The sequence below is a fragment of the Kogia breviceps genome, chromosome 16, assembly GCF_026419965.1.
Source record: "Kogia breviceps isolate mKogBre1 chromosome 16, mKogBre1 haplotype 1, whole genome shotgun sequence".
Classification (NCBI taxonomy): Eukaryota; Metazoa; Chordata; class Mammalia; order Artiodactyla; family Physeteridae; genus Kogia; species Kogia breviceps.
In genome coordinates this window covers 51,780,653-51,794,562 of record NC_081325.1, presented here as the reverse complement: position 1 = coordinate 51,794,562, position 13,910 = coordinate 51,780,653, and the positions used below count along the sequence as shown (strand labels likewise).

Below are 13,910 nucleotides of genomic sequence, written 5' to 3'. Positions count from 1 at the left end.
TTCTTAATTTCAGATATTGATTTTTCTGTTCCACGAAATACACCTGGCTTTAAAAAAATTTTTTTTTATTGAAAATTACATCATTTCATCCATTTTGTTCAACTCTGCATCTATGTCAGGTCCTTGCCTCCTAATGTCAGTGTCTGGGTTATCTTGAGTCTCTCTGATTGTCTGGTTTTCTGTTGATTATCTATCACATTATTTTGCTTCTTTGGATGTCTTTTAATATGTTTATTTTATGCCTAACATTATGTGTAAAAGAACAGTTAATTTATTTCAGATGATATTTTCTTCCAGAAAGGTTTGTTCTTTATTGTGTTAGACAGATAGCGTGAGGTGTTGGCTACCTCAGTCCAAATCAGAGATAAAGTCGATTCCTCCATCTACTGAGATTCTGTATTCTAAAACTGGGCAACTATGGGAAATCAACCCTACCCTTTTGGCCCAGCCTCCCTATCTTTCTTCAGTGCCCCATCACTAAGCAGATGTACTATTAGATGTCCTGGCCACATATTCAGAGCTTTTCTAGATTCCAATCTGTCATTCCAGCCCATGCAGACATCTATAAAGCACCCAAGTTTTTGGTTTCCTTTAGTGAGCTCAATCCTCACTTGTACCCAAACTCTGCAAATGCCCTCATGCAAGAAAATGCCAGTGATCTCAGCTCACCTTGAAAGTGCTCTTCCATCTCTGGATTTTTACTTCATCCAGTCCTCAGTTGCTTCCAGACCTTTCTATATTAGTCTAGTTTTTGAAGGAAAAACAGTGGCTTGCTCCTATCTGGTATCTTACTTTAGTAAAATAAAAGTGAAAGTCAGGAGTTTATCTTTGTAGAAAGAAAGGTAGATAATTTTAATGTTGCTTATTGATATAAGCATAGTGATATTATGAATATTTTTATCTGTGTTGCATACTAATATTTTTTTCCTTCTGATATGAGCCTGTTTATCAAAATGTACTTTAGGCCAAGGGTCAACAAACGATGGTCCACAGACCAAATCCGACTCAGTTCCTTTTTTTGTATGGCCTGTGAACTAAGAATGGTTCTTACATTTTTAAAATACATACATACATACATAAATATACATACATAAATAGCTATATAAATAAATAAAAGGAGAAAAATATTTTGTGACACATGAAAATTGTATGAAATTCAAATTTCAATATCCAGAAATTACAATCGGTTTGTAATACAGCCACATTCATCTGTTTTTGTGTTGTCTCTGGCTGCTTTCATGCTAACAGATGAGTAATTGCAACAGAGATCTTATGGCATACAAAGTATAAAATATCTATTATCTGTCCCTTTACAGAAATACATTTGCCTATTCCTGTCTTAGATCATAGACTCAGGAATTTTTCATTTCTCATTTCTAAGGGAAATTGAACAAAAGACTGAAACCCTCTTATTCTGTAAGTTCTTTGAATTTTGAGTTATTTAAATACTAGCATTTTAGAGTTGGAAGGGACCTCAGAGTATCTCTTTATTTTGCAAATGAAGAAACAGAGTCAGAGAAGTTTTAAATTAAATTATGGCTAATTTTTGTTTTGTTAGAAAATAGATTCAGTAATAAGTTGATATAGAAACTAATGATCTATATCACAGAACAACTTGCAAAATTCATTTGTTCTTATTGCAGAAGTATTAGGTTTTACTAAACAGTGGTAGCTATTAAGAGAATTTCTTCTTTGGAATTTATTTTATTTATTTTTGCGATACGCGGGCCTCTCACTGTTGTGGCCTCCCCTGTTGCGGGGCACAGGCTCCGGACGCACAGGCTCAGCGGCCATGGCTCACCGGCCTAGCCGCTCCTCGGCATGTGGGATCTTCCCGGACCGGGGCATGAAACCGTGTCCCCTGCATCGGCAGGCGGACTCTCAACGACTGCGCCACCAGGGAAGCCCAATCTTCTTTGGAATTTTTAAAGTAAATATTTTAAAATAAATATTTAGAGCATGTTAATAACCTTTGCCTGTCATTACCACGCATAATTCTTTCAAATCTCATGGGTATGAGGTTTTTTTTATGAGAAGGCTAAAAATCTTATAGGACCAATTCCAGACATTCTTCATTAAGCTCCTATTGATTTAGGATTTAAAGTCCTAAATCATCAGAAATTCCACGGTGAAATGTTAATGTGTAAGACTTGTTTCTAGAGTTTTTCTTTTATCTCTCCATCCTCAGATACCATGAAAAGTTTATTTAAGCTTAGTTCTGAAATGCAGTCATATAGTGGGATGTTATATTACTAAAAAATAGCATTTTTATTTTCTAATGTTGAATACAGATTTTCTACTTATAATTTTTAGCTTATTACTAGCTCTTTTGGATAACTCTCTACTTCTAAAACAAGCCAAATTAACAAAAAACACAGTAAAATCAATTTGTGGGGATTTGGGGAAAGCTGATTTTTCAGCTAATTTGTATGCAGGATTTGGTGGGTTCAGTTTCATTAAAATTGTGCCAAATTAAATTAATTTTAATTAAAGTAATTAAATGCCAAATGCATAAAAAGAAATATTTTAGGAATATGTATAAAGTCATTTGAACTTTAAGAAGGTCTGTTAAACAAAACAGACAAAAGTATTGGTATATGCTTTGGAAAATTTAAGTCCGTGATAAGTAGGCTCAAGAAATTCATCTTAATTTATATTTATATATTCTGTTTCTCTGAAGATTGGTTTTGAATGAACCTTCTTGCTTTTCTAAATTGTATAGAAAGGGCTAACCTTTTAGCATTTACATATTCATTTTGCTCAAATAACTGATTTCACTTAAGTAAACTTTAGTATAAAGGAAAGTTGGTTTCCTAAACCACACATGAAAATACTCATTGCTTTTCATCAACTTGTTTATTCACCTGATATTTCTTGAACATCCATGTTGTGTCAGGTACTGATGCAGGTGCTGAAAGGGAAAAAGTTGAAATAAATATTTTTTGCTCATAGTTGAATAGATTGTGTGAGGAGGTATATCTGTTCATGTGTAGCATTTGATACTGTTGCTTTCTTTCTCTTTTCTTTTGTAGTATGCTATCTTGGGGAAATCCCATCTACATACATGATTTTCATTACCTCCTTTGCACCAAAATCTGAGTAAAATACTCCCATGGATAATTGCTTAATGGACATTTCTGGCTACATATCCTTTAAATGTATTGATGTATCTATGGGTCCATCCTTGGCCCTCTGCTTATTTTCCTCTCTAAGTAAGGCTGGTAGCTATAGCTCTGAACTTCCTTCTCTTCTCCCTGTCTTCTCTCCTTCCTCCCATTTTCTCTATCTCTCAAAGTACTGTTGAGTACTTTGTTTCAGGTACTTTTCTGAGCACAGAGGCTGGAGCAGTGAACAAGAATGATGTGGCCTCTGCACTGTTGGAGCTTACAGCTTGGTGAGAGTGATGCATTAAACAAGTAATTCCAAACATACAGTTGTAGGTTACACAATGAGACACAAGTATAAGATGAAATGAGAACAGATGTTAGGGAAACTAGCCTAGTCTGGGACATTCCTGAGTAAGTGACACTTAAACTGGGACCTCAAAGATGAATAGGGGTTAGCAAGAGATGTGAGATAGAATTCCAGGAAGAGGGAGAAAAAGCCCCTAAGCGAAAGCTGCTAAGGAGCCTATTAGCAGGTTCAAACAACTGAACGAATAGTCCTTGTGGCTGGAATGTGATGAACAAGTTGGAGAAGGATGCAAAACTAGGTGGGAGAGACTGGTGGAGGTCAGATCTTGGTAGAGGATCTTTTAAACCACGTCAGTGCTTTTGGTCTTTATCTAAGAGAATTGAGAATATATTAATAGAGTTTGTAGTGGGAGAATTACCTATTCATTTGTTTTTTAAAAAGTTGACTTGAGTGCTTATATGAAAAATAGATTGAAGAGGGGCAGACCTGGATGTGCAGAAATGAAGCTTTTTTATGAAGCTTTCGCAGTGGTCGAGGCAGGAGGTAGGGGTTACTTACATTGTTAGCATATCAGCAGTAGAGGTGATGTAGATAGATTCAAGAACTGTTTACAAGATATAATTGATAAGATTTTGTGATTTTTTTTTTTAGTTTAAAGTATGAAGCTGAAGGTAGTATCAAGGATAAATATTTCATATGCTTGTTCATGTGTATTTTGTTGACAGTTTAGTGTCTTGAAGTCAAACATTTTCAAAATCGAACTCATGTTTTCCTTTTGCAAACTAATTCTTCCCCTTGACTTCCCTGTTTTCTGAATGACATCCCTACCTCCAAGTGACCTAGCCTTACGACTTTTTTATTTCGTCACAGCTTCTACTACATTAGTTACCAAGTGTTAAGGACCTGACCTCTGTAGCATCTAGAGTCTCTCCCTTCTCCTCCTCATCTCCTTCCCTTTTCCTCTTCTTCCGCCTCCTCTTCACCTTTTGTCTTTGATACAGCAGTAGCATCCTTTTGCTGGATCATTAAACTATGCTTTTCATTCAGGTCTCTGAGCTCCTTGAGGAAAAGAACTGTCCTTTTCATCTTATGTCTTTAGTACCTAGCAGTGTGCACTTCAGCATGGTAGATGTAAAAAAATATTAAATGATGAAAATACATTTTCTGCGATTTGCGTTTCTTCCATTAATTCATATTCTTTGCCACATTAAAAATTTCTTTTCTCGAAGTCATTCAGGGGCTTCCTTTTGCTTAAAGAATAATTTGGTCTTAGGGCTGTGATGTTATGAAAAACTGGCTGCTGGATATGAGAAGTGTATGAGTTGGGGTTTTCCTGTAGTAATTTAGTAAAAATGGACTCCTGACCCTTTTTGCACTGTAGCCCCCACTACTGCAAAGAGCAGATTTTTCTGGGAAGGGAACATAAATACCATTATTAGCAGCCCCACTGTTGAATAAAGTTTTAAAAATTTCATTTGATGGCTTTTTACAATTTTTAAATTTTATAAAAGTATTTGCAGAATTCACATTTATAAAATAATTTAATGTGTATTTCTTAGCTATCCAGTATTTTGCTGTCATGTCAATAGCTATATTGTATGTTAGTATCTTATACATACATCTAGAGTATATTGTTTCATAGAAAGTTTATACAAGAATTATTCATCTATTTTGGAAGTACCTATTTTTAATAGCTTTATATGTTCTAAAATATGAACTTCCATAATTCTTTTATTCTACTTTTTTTTTTACATTTTTAGGAATAAGAAAATTTTAAATAAGAAGAAGTTGAAAAGAAAACAGAAGAGCAAATCAAAAGTGAAGACAAGAAGCAAGGTAAAACTGTTAGCAATTTATAGGGAATAAGGACTTTTTAATTAATTTGGATAAAAATGCTAAAATTAAAAAGGTAATTTTAATTTTGGTAAGAGTTAAGAGGTATAAACTACTATGTATAAAATAAACAAGCTGCAAGGGTATATAGTACAATATAGGGAATATAGCCAATATTTTATAACTATAAGTGGAATATAACCTTTAAAAATTGTGAATCACTGTGTTGTACACCTGAAACTTGTATAATATTGTACATCAACTATACCTCAATAAAAAAATAAGGTATGAGTATAATTAGCAAACCATTTTATTTCTGTGTGCTAAAGTAGTTTTTAAAAACCCCTTCTTATTTGGTCACACTGTTTAGTTTCATCTTTTTAGCTTTTTTTTTTTTTTTTTTGGCGGTATGCTGGCCTCTCACTGCTGTGGCCTCTCCCGTTGCGGAGCACAGGCTCCGGACGCACAGGCTCAGCAGCCATGGCTCATGGGCCCAGCCACTCCGGGCATGTGAGATCTTCCCGGACCGGGACACGAACCCGTGTCCCCTGCATCGGCAGGCGGACTCTCAACCACTGTGCCACCAGGGAAGCCCTTTTTGGCATTTTTTTGACCAGCAACCTGGAAGTTATTATCTGGGTGCTGAAAATTATTTATTATTTATTCTTGTTTTCTTTGATCAGTCCTTTGGGGGAAGATATCTATTTCTCTTCTCTTTTTTCACTCTGACTACATGTACTGGAAACTGAATAAAATTGGCTTGTGAGTTGGGACTTGGATTTGGGTTTGTCTCCTACTTATGCATACATTATGAACTAGAGAGTATCTTGGTGCGTCTATGGACTTTTGACTGTTCTGAGCTTCTTTAGACTGTTGGTGGCTGTACAAAAAAAGGCAATAGAGAATATTTGAATTAGGTGGTACCTTAGAGATCAAGGATCTGTTCTTCTACCCAATGCAGATATCTTCTCTATAAAATCCATGTAGTTTTTTCTTAAACATTTTCAGGGACCAGATACCGCTCTTTGTAAAAGAATCTCTTTTCTAATGAAGCTTAGACAGGAGGAAGAGAGTGATCATACTTGTGATTTCCAAAGAGCTCCACTTTTGGTTATAGAAACAGTCATTTAGCTTGGGTTGCATATCATATTTAAGTTCTAGAGACAATTGTTTCCAGCACTTTTTAATGAATATTTTTGCTCTGGTAACTGAGAGAAATCTACTTTAAAGTAGTGAACCAAAAATAGAAGGATAAGGGATGGAATTGATCAGTTGGACCCAGGGATTATAATGATGTCATCAAATCTTCTTGCTTCTCTTTTTCTCTGAGTGTGGGTTTATTGCCTGTGGCTGAGGACTAAGGCTGCTGGCAGCTCCAGCTTTATTTTCTTTAAGCAAAAGGCGATTTCTTCTACTAGTTGTGGCGGAAAATCTTGGATAGGGTTTTTGATTGACCTGCATCATTCACTTTGACCTGGAAGATGGGGTACTTTGATTGGTTAGACTGAGTTATGTTTGTAACCTTGTGATGGACTATAGGTGAGCACCCTGATTAGCAGGCTGTGTGGAATGGGAGGGGTGGTTGCCCTACGGGAAATGTTGCTGGGTGGGCAGATAAATAATATATGTTCACTGTATCACGTCATACTACTGTTTTGGGGACAGAAGAGGGAAGTGGAAAGCATTCTTACTATACTTAATCCATGAAAACCTTTAACAAGTAAATAGTCATTCAGATTTACAACTTCTACCCCTTTTCCACTTTTTGGTGCTGTGTGCAGAGTTGGAATATGGGAATATTGAAAATCTTTTAAAGTCCTCTTTAAGGTTTCATTTGTTGATTTTCCTAAAAGTGGTGGCATGTGATATCCAGGAAGATATGGGAAGTCAAGCTCTTTCTTCCACTTCAGTTCTGTCTCTAACTAGCTTTGCTCCCTTCACCTTTCTTCTGTTGGCCTTCAGGTTTTATACCTGCTTTTTTAGGAGCAGCTTGTGATAAGACTGATATAAAAAAACTTCATTTATACCTCAGACTTTAATTGCACACTGACTCTGTGCAGGCCTTGTGCTTGGTATTTGGGATGCAAAGATGAGTAAGAAACATTTACTGCTCATAAAATGGTGGTGTTAGTCTCTTTGCCCTCTATTACTGTTTTTGGAGTATTTTTTATCCACTCTCTTTTTATAAAAGTTATTTTTAAAATGCCATTTAGCGGGCTTCCCTGGTGGCGCAGTGGTTGAGAATCCGCCTGCTGATTCAGGGAACACGGGTTCGTGCCCCGGTCCGGGAGGATCCCACATGCGGCGGAGCGGATGGGCCCGTGAGCCATGGCCATTGAGCCTGTATGTCTGGAGCCTGTGCTCCACAACGGGAGAGGCCACAACAGTGAGAGGCCCGCGTACCGTAAAACACACACACACACACACACACACACACACACACACACAAATGCCATTTAGCTATACTTCTTCCATCCCCTTCTTTATTGCTGTCATTGACCCCTCTATTTCTCCATTAGCCATCTCCTTCATTTACTTTCCTTTTTATCCAGTATAGATACTACAGTAATTTTAGAGAAATTCTTGCTTAATCTCCTGTATTAGTTCTTTATGGCTGCTGTAACAAATTACACAGACTTTATGGCTTAAAACAATACAAATTATCTTATGGTTCTGGAAGTCTGAAGTCTAAAATGGATCTCACGAGGCTAAAATCAAAGTGTCAGCAAGGCTATATTCTTCCTAGAGGCTCTAGAAGAGAATTCATTGCCTTGCCTTGTCCGGCTTCTAGAGCCTCCCTGCATTCCTTGGGTTGTGCTTCCTTCCATCTTGCCACCCTCTCCCATTTATAAGGACCCTTGGGATTACTTTGGGCCTACCTAGATAATCCATAATAATCCCCCATCTCAGAATTCTTAATTTAATCATATCTGCAGGCTCCCTTTTGCCATGTAAGGTGACATATTCTCAGGTTCTAGGCATTAGAGGGTAGATATTTTTGGAGGCCATTATTCTGCCTACTACATCTTCCTTTCCCTTATGTACATTTGTTGGATTTATCTGACAAAACTCAGTCCTGTACAAATACAGCCATCTTTCCCTCTTTCTCTGCAGGTGAGTGCCATGTACTGCCAAAAGGAGTTAAACAAGAGTTTATTGATACCAGTACAGTTTCATGATTACCAGTATCAAATGGACCATCCATAGCCAGACTGTCTTCTTGTTTTTTTCTGGTCAGATAGTTCTTCCATTTTTCCTGTGGCTATTTCAGACCTTTGCCACTCTCCTCAAACTTCTGATAAATTCTGCTTTCCAGCAAATGACTTCACTTCCTTATAAGAGAGGTCAAATCCATTACACAGGAAGCCTCCTCAACATCCTGCTACCAAATGTATCTATCTTAGATCAGGTTCCTTAATAGTAGAACCTGAGACAGGGATATAAAGTGTACAATTCAGTGAGTTTTGAAAGATACAATCAAGGTTTAGAAATTTTCCATCATCCCCAAGGCTTTCCTCATCCTCTGCTGCATTCCATCCCTCCTTACAGCCCTAGCTGTATACAACTACAGGTATACTTTCTGTAATTATAGACTATTTTTCATTTTCTAGAATTCCATATAAATGAGATCATACTGGGTGTATTCTTGTATCTGGCTTCTTTCCCTCAGCATAATGATTTTGAGTTGTGTTGATGTAGATGTATATATTAATAGTCTTTACCCTTTTTTTTTCTGATTAGTATCCCATTGTTTGGCTATTTCTCAATTTGTTAATCTATTCATCTGTTGATGGACATTTTGGTCTTGTTTCCAGTTTCTGTCCGTTGCAAATAAAACTGCTATAAACAATTTGTGTACTAGTCTTTGTGTGGGTATAAGTTTTTGTTTTGGGGGGAGGGTAAATACCTAGGAGTGGGATGATTAAGTGATGTTTTCTTCGATGATTTGGCAGAAGGACTCATAAGACTCGAAAGCAATTTATACTAATGGCTAAGATTTATTACAACAAAAAGTACAGAGAAAACAGCAGGAAAAATAAATGTGTTGGTGGTTAGGGAGTAATGGCCTAGGCCTCCTGGTCCTTCCTTGTGTGAGCACACAGGACATGCTTTCTCTCTGGTGGTGAACTGCAGGAATATGTGTGGAATGTTTCTGTCCAGTGAAATCCGTTTGAGTCTTAGGATCTGAGACTTTTATGGGGATCTGGTCACATAGACACATCCTGATATGCAGCCAGCCATAGCAAGTGAAACTTGGGTTCACATCGTCAGTCATGATGTTTCTGCAAAGCAGTCGGAGAAGCCAGTGGGTATGATTGCTCTAGGAGTAGGTAACAAAATCATCAATACCTAATATAAAGGAAACTCTAAAGACCACATTCCTAAGTACTGGCCAGGGGGCAGTGATGGTTCCCTTGGAGAAATACAAGGAGTAAGCAGTGTTAACTCAGTGTTAACTCTTCTTCACAGGTGGCATAGTAGATGAATGTTTAGCTTTTTGAGAAACTGAAAACTGTTTCCAAAGTGATTATTCCATTTTACTGTTCCACCAGTAGTGTATGAGAAGTCCAGTTGCTTCACATCTTTGCAAATACATGATATTGTTAGCTTTTCAAATTTTAGTCATTCTTTTGTTTTTTTTAATACATTAATTTTATTTTTTTGTAAAAGAAAGGGGCATTTAGAATCATAGATGAAAATGAATGATTTTAAAGTAGTTAAAATTATTTCCTAGTCATTCTTTTATTTTTTTTAATACATTTTATTCTTTTGTAAAAGAAAGGGGCATTTAGAATCATAGATGAAATGAATGATTTTAAAGCAGTTAAAATTATTTCCTAGGGAATAATTATGGTCAAAGTTTGTATGCTAGGAAAAAAAAATACTCCTGAAAAGATATCATTGTTTTTCACTCTGTAAGAGTGTTACACAAAATTTTAGTTATTCTCTTAAGTATTTAGGGGTATCTCGCTGATGTTTTACTGTGCTTTTCTCTCATGACTAATGTTGTGAGCATCATAATCATCATGTGATGTGCCTTTCACCAATTATGTCTTTTTATTGTGAAATCTCTTCAACTCATCTCCCCTTTTTACAATTGTCTTGTTATTGAATTCTCAGAGTTACTTTATACATTTTAGATCAAAGTCCTTTGTCAGCTGTGTTGCAAATAATTTCCCCTCTTCTATTGTTTGCCTTTTTTGTTTTTGTAGAGTGCTTTATAAGAGCAAGGTTTTTAAGTTTTATAAATTTAATGAATTGATTTTTTTTTTTTTTTTATGATTCATGTGCTCTAAGTCTTTGTCTACCCCAAGGTCTCATAGATTTTCTTCTATATTTTCTTCTACAGATTTTATAGTTTTAGCTGTTACGTGTAGGTCTGTGATCCATTTCAAGTTAGTTTTTGTGTATGGTATGAGATAAAGGTTGATGTTCATTTTTTCACATGTTGCTATTCAGTTGATCCAGTATCATTTCTTAAAAAGACATCTTTTCCCATTGAATCATTCTGGCATCTTTGTAAAAAATCAGGTGACTATATTTGTTTAAGCCTATTTCTGGAATTTATTTTGTTTAATTAATCTGTATGTTTACCTTTATACCAGTATTGTACTGTCTTCATTATAGTAGTTTTGAAATAGGTCATATGTCTTTAACTGTGGTCTTTTTTAAAAAAATTGCTATAGTTAATTTAGGTTCTTTACATTTCTATATATAAATTTTAGAATCAACTTGTAAATTTTCATTTTTAGAAAGCCTCTGGAACTTTTATTGGGATTTCACTGAATATAGGTTTGGGGAAGAATTGCCATTTTAATGATATGGAATCTTCTCATGGATGAACATGGTCTCTCTCTCCATTTATTTGTCTTCTTTAATTTCTCTCAGCAACATTATTTTGGTTTTCAGTGAACAGAGATTGTACATAATTTTATTAAATTTAACTAATAATTATATATTTTCAAAGTTATTATAAATGCTATTATTTAAAAATTTTGTTTTGATTTTGAGATTGTAATGTGAACGCAGTTGTAGGAAATCATACAGAGAGATCCTGTGTACCCTTTACCCATTTTCTCCCATTGGTAAGGTATAGCATAACTATAGTAAATATCACTACTAGGAAATCAACATTGATACCTACAGATCTTATTTAGATTTCACCAGTTTTACATGCACTCATTTGTTTGTGTGTATTTAGTTTTAGGCAGTTTTATCATGTGTGGGTATTTGTGACCATTACTACAGTGAAGGTGTAGAACAGTTCCATCAGAAGGATCCATTGTACTACTTTTATATAAACAAAGACATTTCCAAACCTCACCCTCTCCCTAGCCTCTGCAAACCACAAATCTGTTCTCCATCTCTGTAATTTGTCATTTCAAGAATGTTCTATAAATGGGCTCATGCAGTATGTAACCTTTTGGGATTGCCTCTTTTCCACTTAGCATAATTTCCCTGAGATTCATCCAAGTTTGCACCTTTTATTGCTGAGTAAGCATTCCATGGCATGGATATACCACATGAAGGATATAACCCTTCATTCATTAAATGACATCTGAGTTGTTTCCAGTTTTGATTATTTTGAATAAAGCTTCTATGAACGTTCATGTGCTGGTGTTTGTATGAACATAAGTTTTCATTTCTCTGGTATAAATGCCTAAGAGTGCAATTGCTGGATTATACTGTAAGTACATGTTTAATTTTCTAAGAAAAAGCTGTACTTTTTCTAGTCTCTGTATCATTTTACATTCTCATCAGCAGTGTATGAGAGATCCAGTTTCTCCACATCTTCACCAGTATTTGTTGGTGTCACTATTTTTTACTCTAGCCTTTCCGATAGGTGTGTACTAATCTCATTTTATTTTAATTTGTATTTCCCTAATGGCTCATGATATTGAACCTTTTTTCATGTGCTTATCTGCCTTTTGTATATCTTCAGTGACATGTCTGTTCATGTCTTTTGCCCATTTCCTAATTGGGCTGCTTGCTTGTTTGTTTTCTCCTCTCTGAGTTTTGAGAATTCTTTATATATGCTGGATGCTAGTCATTTGTCAGATACATGGTTTGCAAACATTTTCTCCCAGTCTGTAACTCTACCGCTACTAGTTTTAAAACTACGTATTTTAATTGTTTACTCCTAGGATATAGATATATTATTCATTTTTATAGATTTATTTGGTATCCTGTGACTTTGCTAAATCCACACATTATTACTAGTGACTTTTTTTTGCAGACTTAAGATTCTTTTTTATGTCTCCTACAAACAAACACATTTGATTTCTAGGAGATAATTTTTTTCTTTCTAACTATACCTTGTATTTCTTTTTCTTGGGTTACTGCACTGGATAGCATATCTAGCACAATGCTGAGTCTGATTGCTGAGAGTAGATATCTTTCCCTTGTTTGCAATCTAGGGTGAAGGCATCTTTTACTATGTTAGTTGTGTGTTTTCCATACATACCCTTAATCCAGTTTTGGAATTCTCTTCTGTTCCTAATTTACTTAGGCTTTTGTCATGAATGGGTATTTGATTTTTGTCAAATGCTTCTTCCATGTTTGTTTACAGTGTCTTATTTTTTTTTCTCTTACTTTTGTTGGTGTGGATTTTGGATTGCTTTTTCAGTGTTGTACATCCTTGTTTTTGAGTTGATCATGATGTGTTATCTTTTTAAGAGTATATTGTTGGATTTGAGTTATTAATATTTGTTTGTTTTTAATAGCTCTGGAAGACATATTTACATGTTATATGTCAGTTAACTTTAGTATACTTTGATTTAACAAGAAGTTCTCCATTTTTTTTCCTAATTATTTATGGAAGAAGGGTAGAATTTTGCGACTAAATGTTCTTGGTACTCAAAGTATCATTTTATTTATCTTGGATATTTGTTGGACATGCTCTAATTGTTGGAATTTGCATTTGTAGACTATCATAAACTAGTTCTGTATATTTATGACGTAAATGTTGATCTCAAAAATGTGGTTGGAGTCTGGTGAATAAAATGCTGGACCAAAATAGAAATTGAGTATTTAGTTGTTTTTTTTTTGTTGTTGTTGTTTGGCTGTGTTGGGTCTTCGTTGCTGTGCATGGGCTTTCTCTAGCTGCGGCGAGTGGGGGCTACTCTTCTTTGTGGTATACGGCTTCTAATTGCAGTGGCTTCTCTTATTGTGGAGCATGGGCTCTAGGTGTGCGGGCTTCAGTAGTTGCAGCACGTGGGCCCTAGAGCACGTGGGCTTCAGTAGTTGTGGTGCACGGGCTTGATTGCTCTGCGGCATGTGGGATCTTCCCGGACCAGGGATTGAACCTGTGTCCCCTGCTTTGGCAGGTGGATTCTTAACCACTGCACCACCAGGGAAGTCCCAAGCATTTAGTTTTAACAGTTAAAGTACCAAACATGTGATTTGTAGTACTTATTAAGACAGATAGCTAAGAGAGAGCTTTCAGAAAGCATATGCCCATAATCTGTAGTTTTCTTAGCATTACCATTATTTGAATGAGAATGAAATTAGAATTGACTAAAGTTAAGGGTTTAGTTGTTTTTTTTTTTAGTCCTAATTTCTGTTAAAGGCCCTATATCTACTTTTGAAAGAAATCAAAATGTAATTCAACATTTGTAGTAGGCCTTTGAGACTCTGCAGTACATCTGGTGTCCCTCAGAAAG

General features: G+C 35.7%; 1 protein-coding gene across 15 annotated transcripts in view; it reads left to right on the top strand.

Moving 5' to 3' along the window:
* Positions 1–13,910, top strand: part of MYCBP2 (MYC binding protein 2) — a 266,407-nt gene that overhangs the window by 20,117 nt on the left and 232,380 nt on the right. For all 15 annotated transcript variants that reach the window (XM_067016840.1, XM_067016846.1, XM_067016845.1 and 12 more), the window contains exon 2: positions 5,175–5,250. In XM_067016840.1, the coding sequence (XP_066872941.1) occupies positions 5,175–5,250 (76 nt within the window). The remainder of the gene's footprint in view (positions 1–5,174; positions 5,251–13,910) is intronic.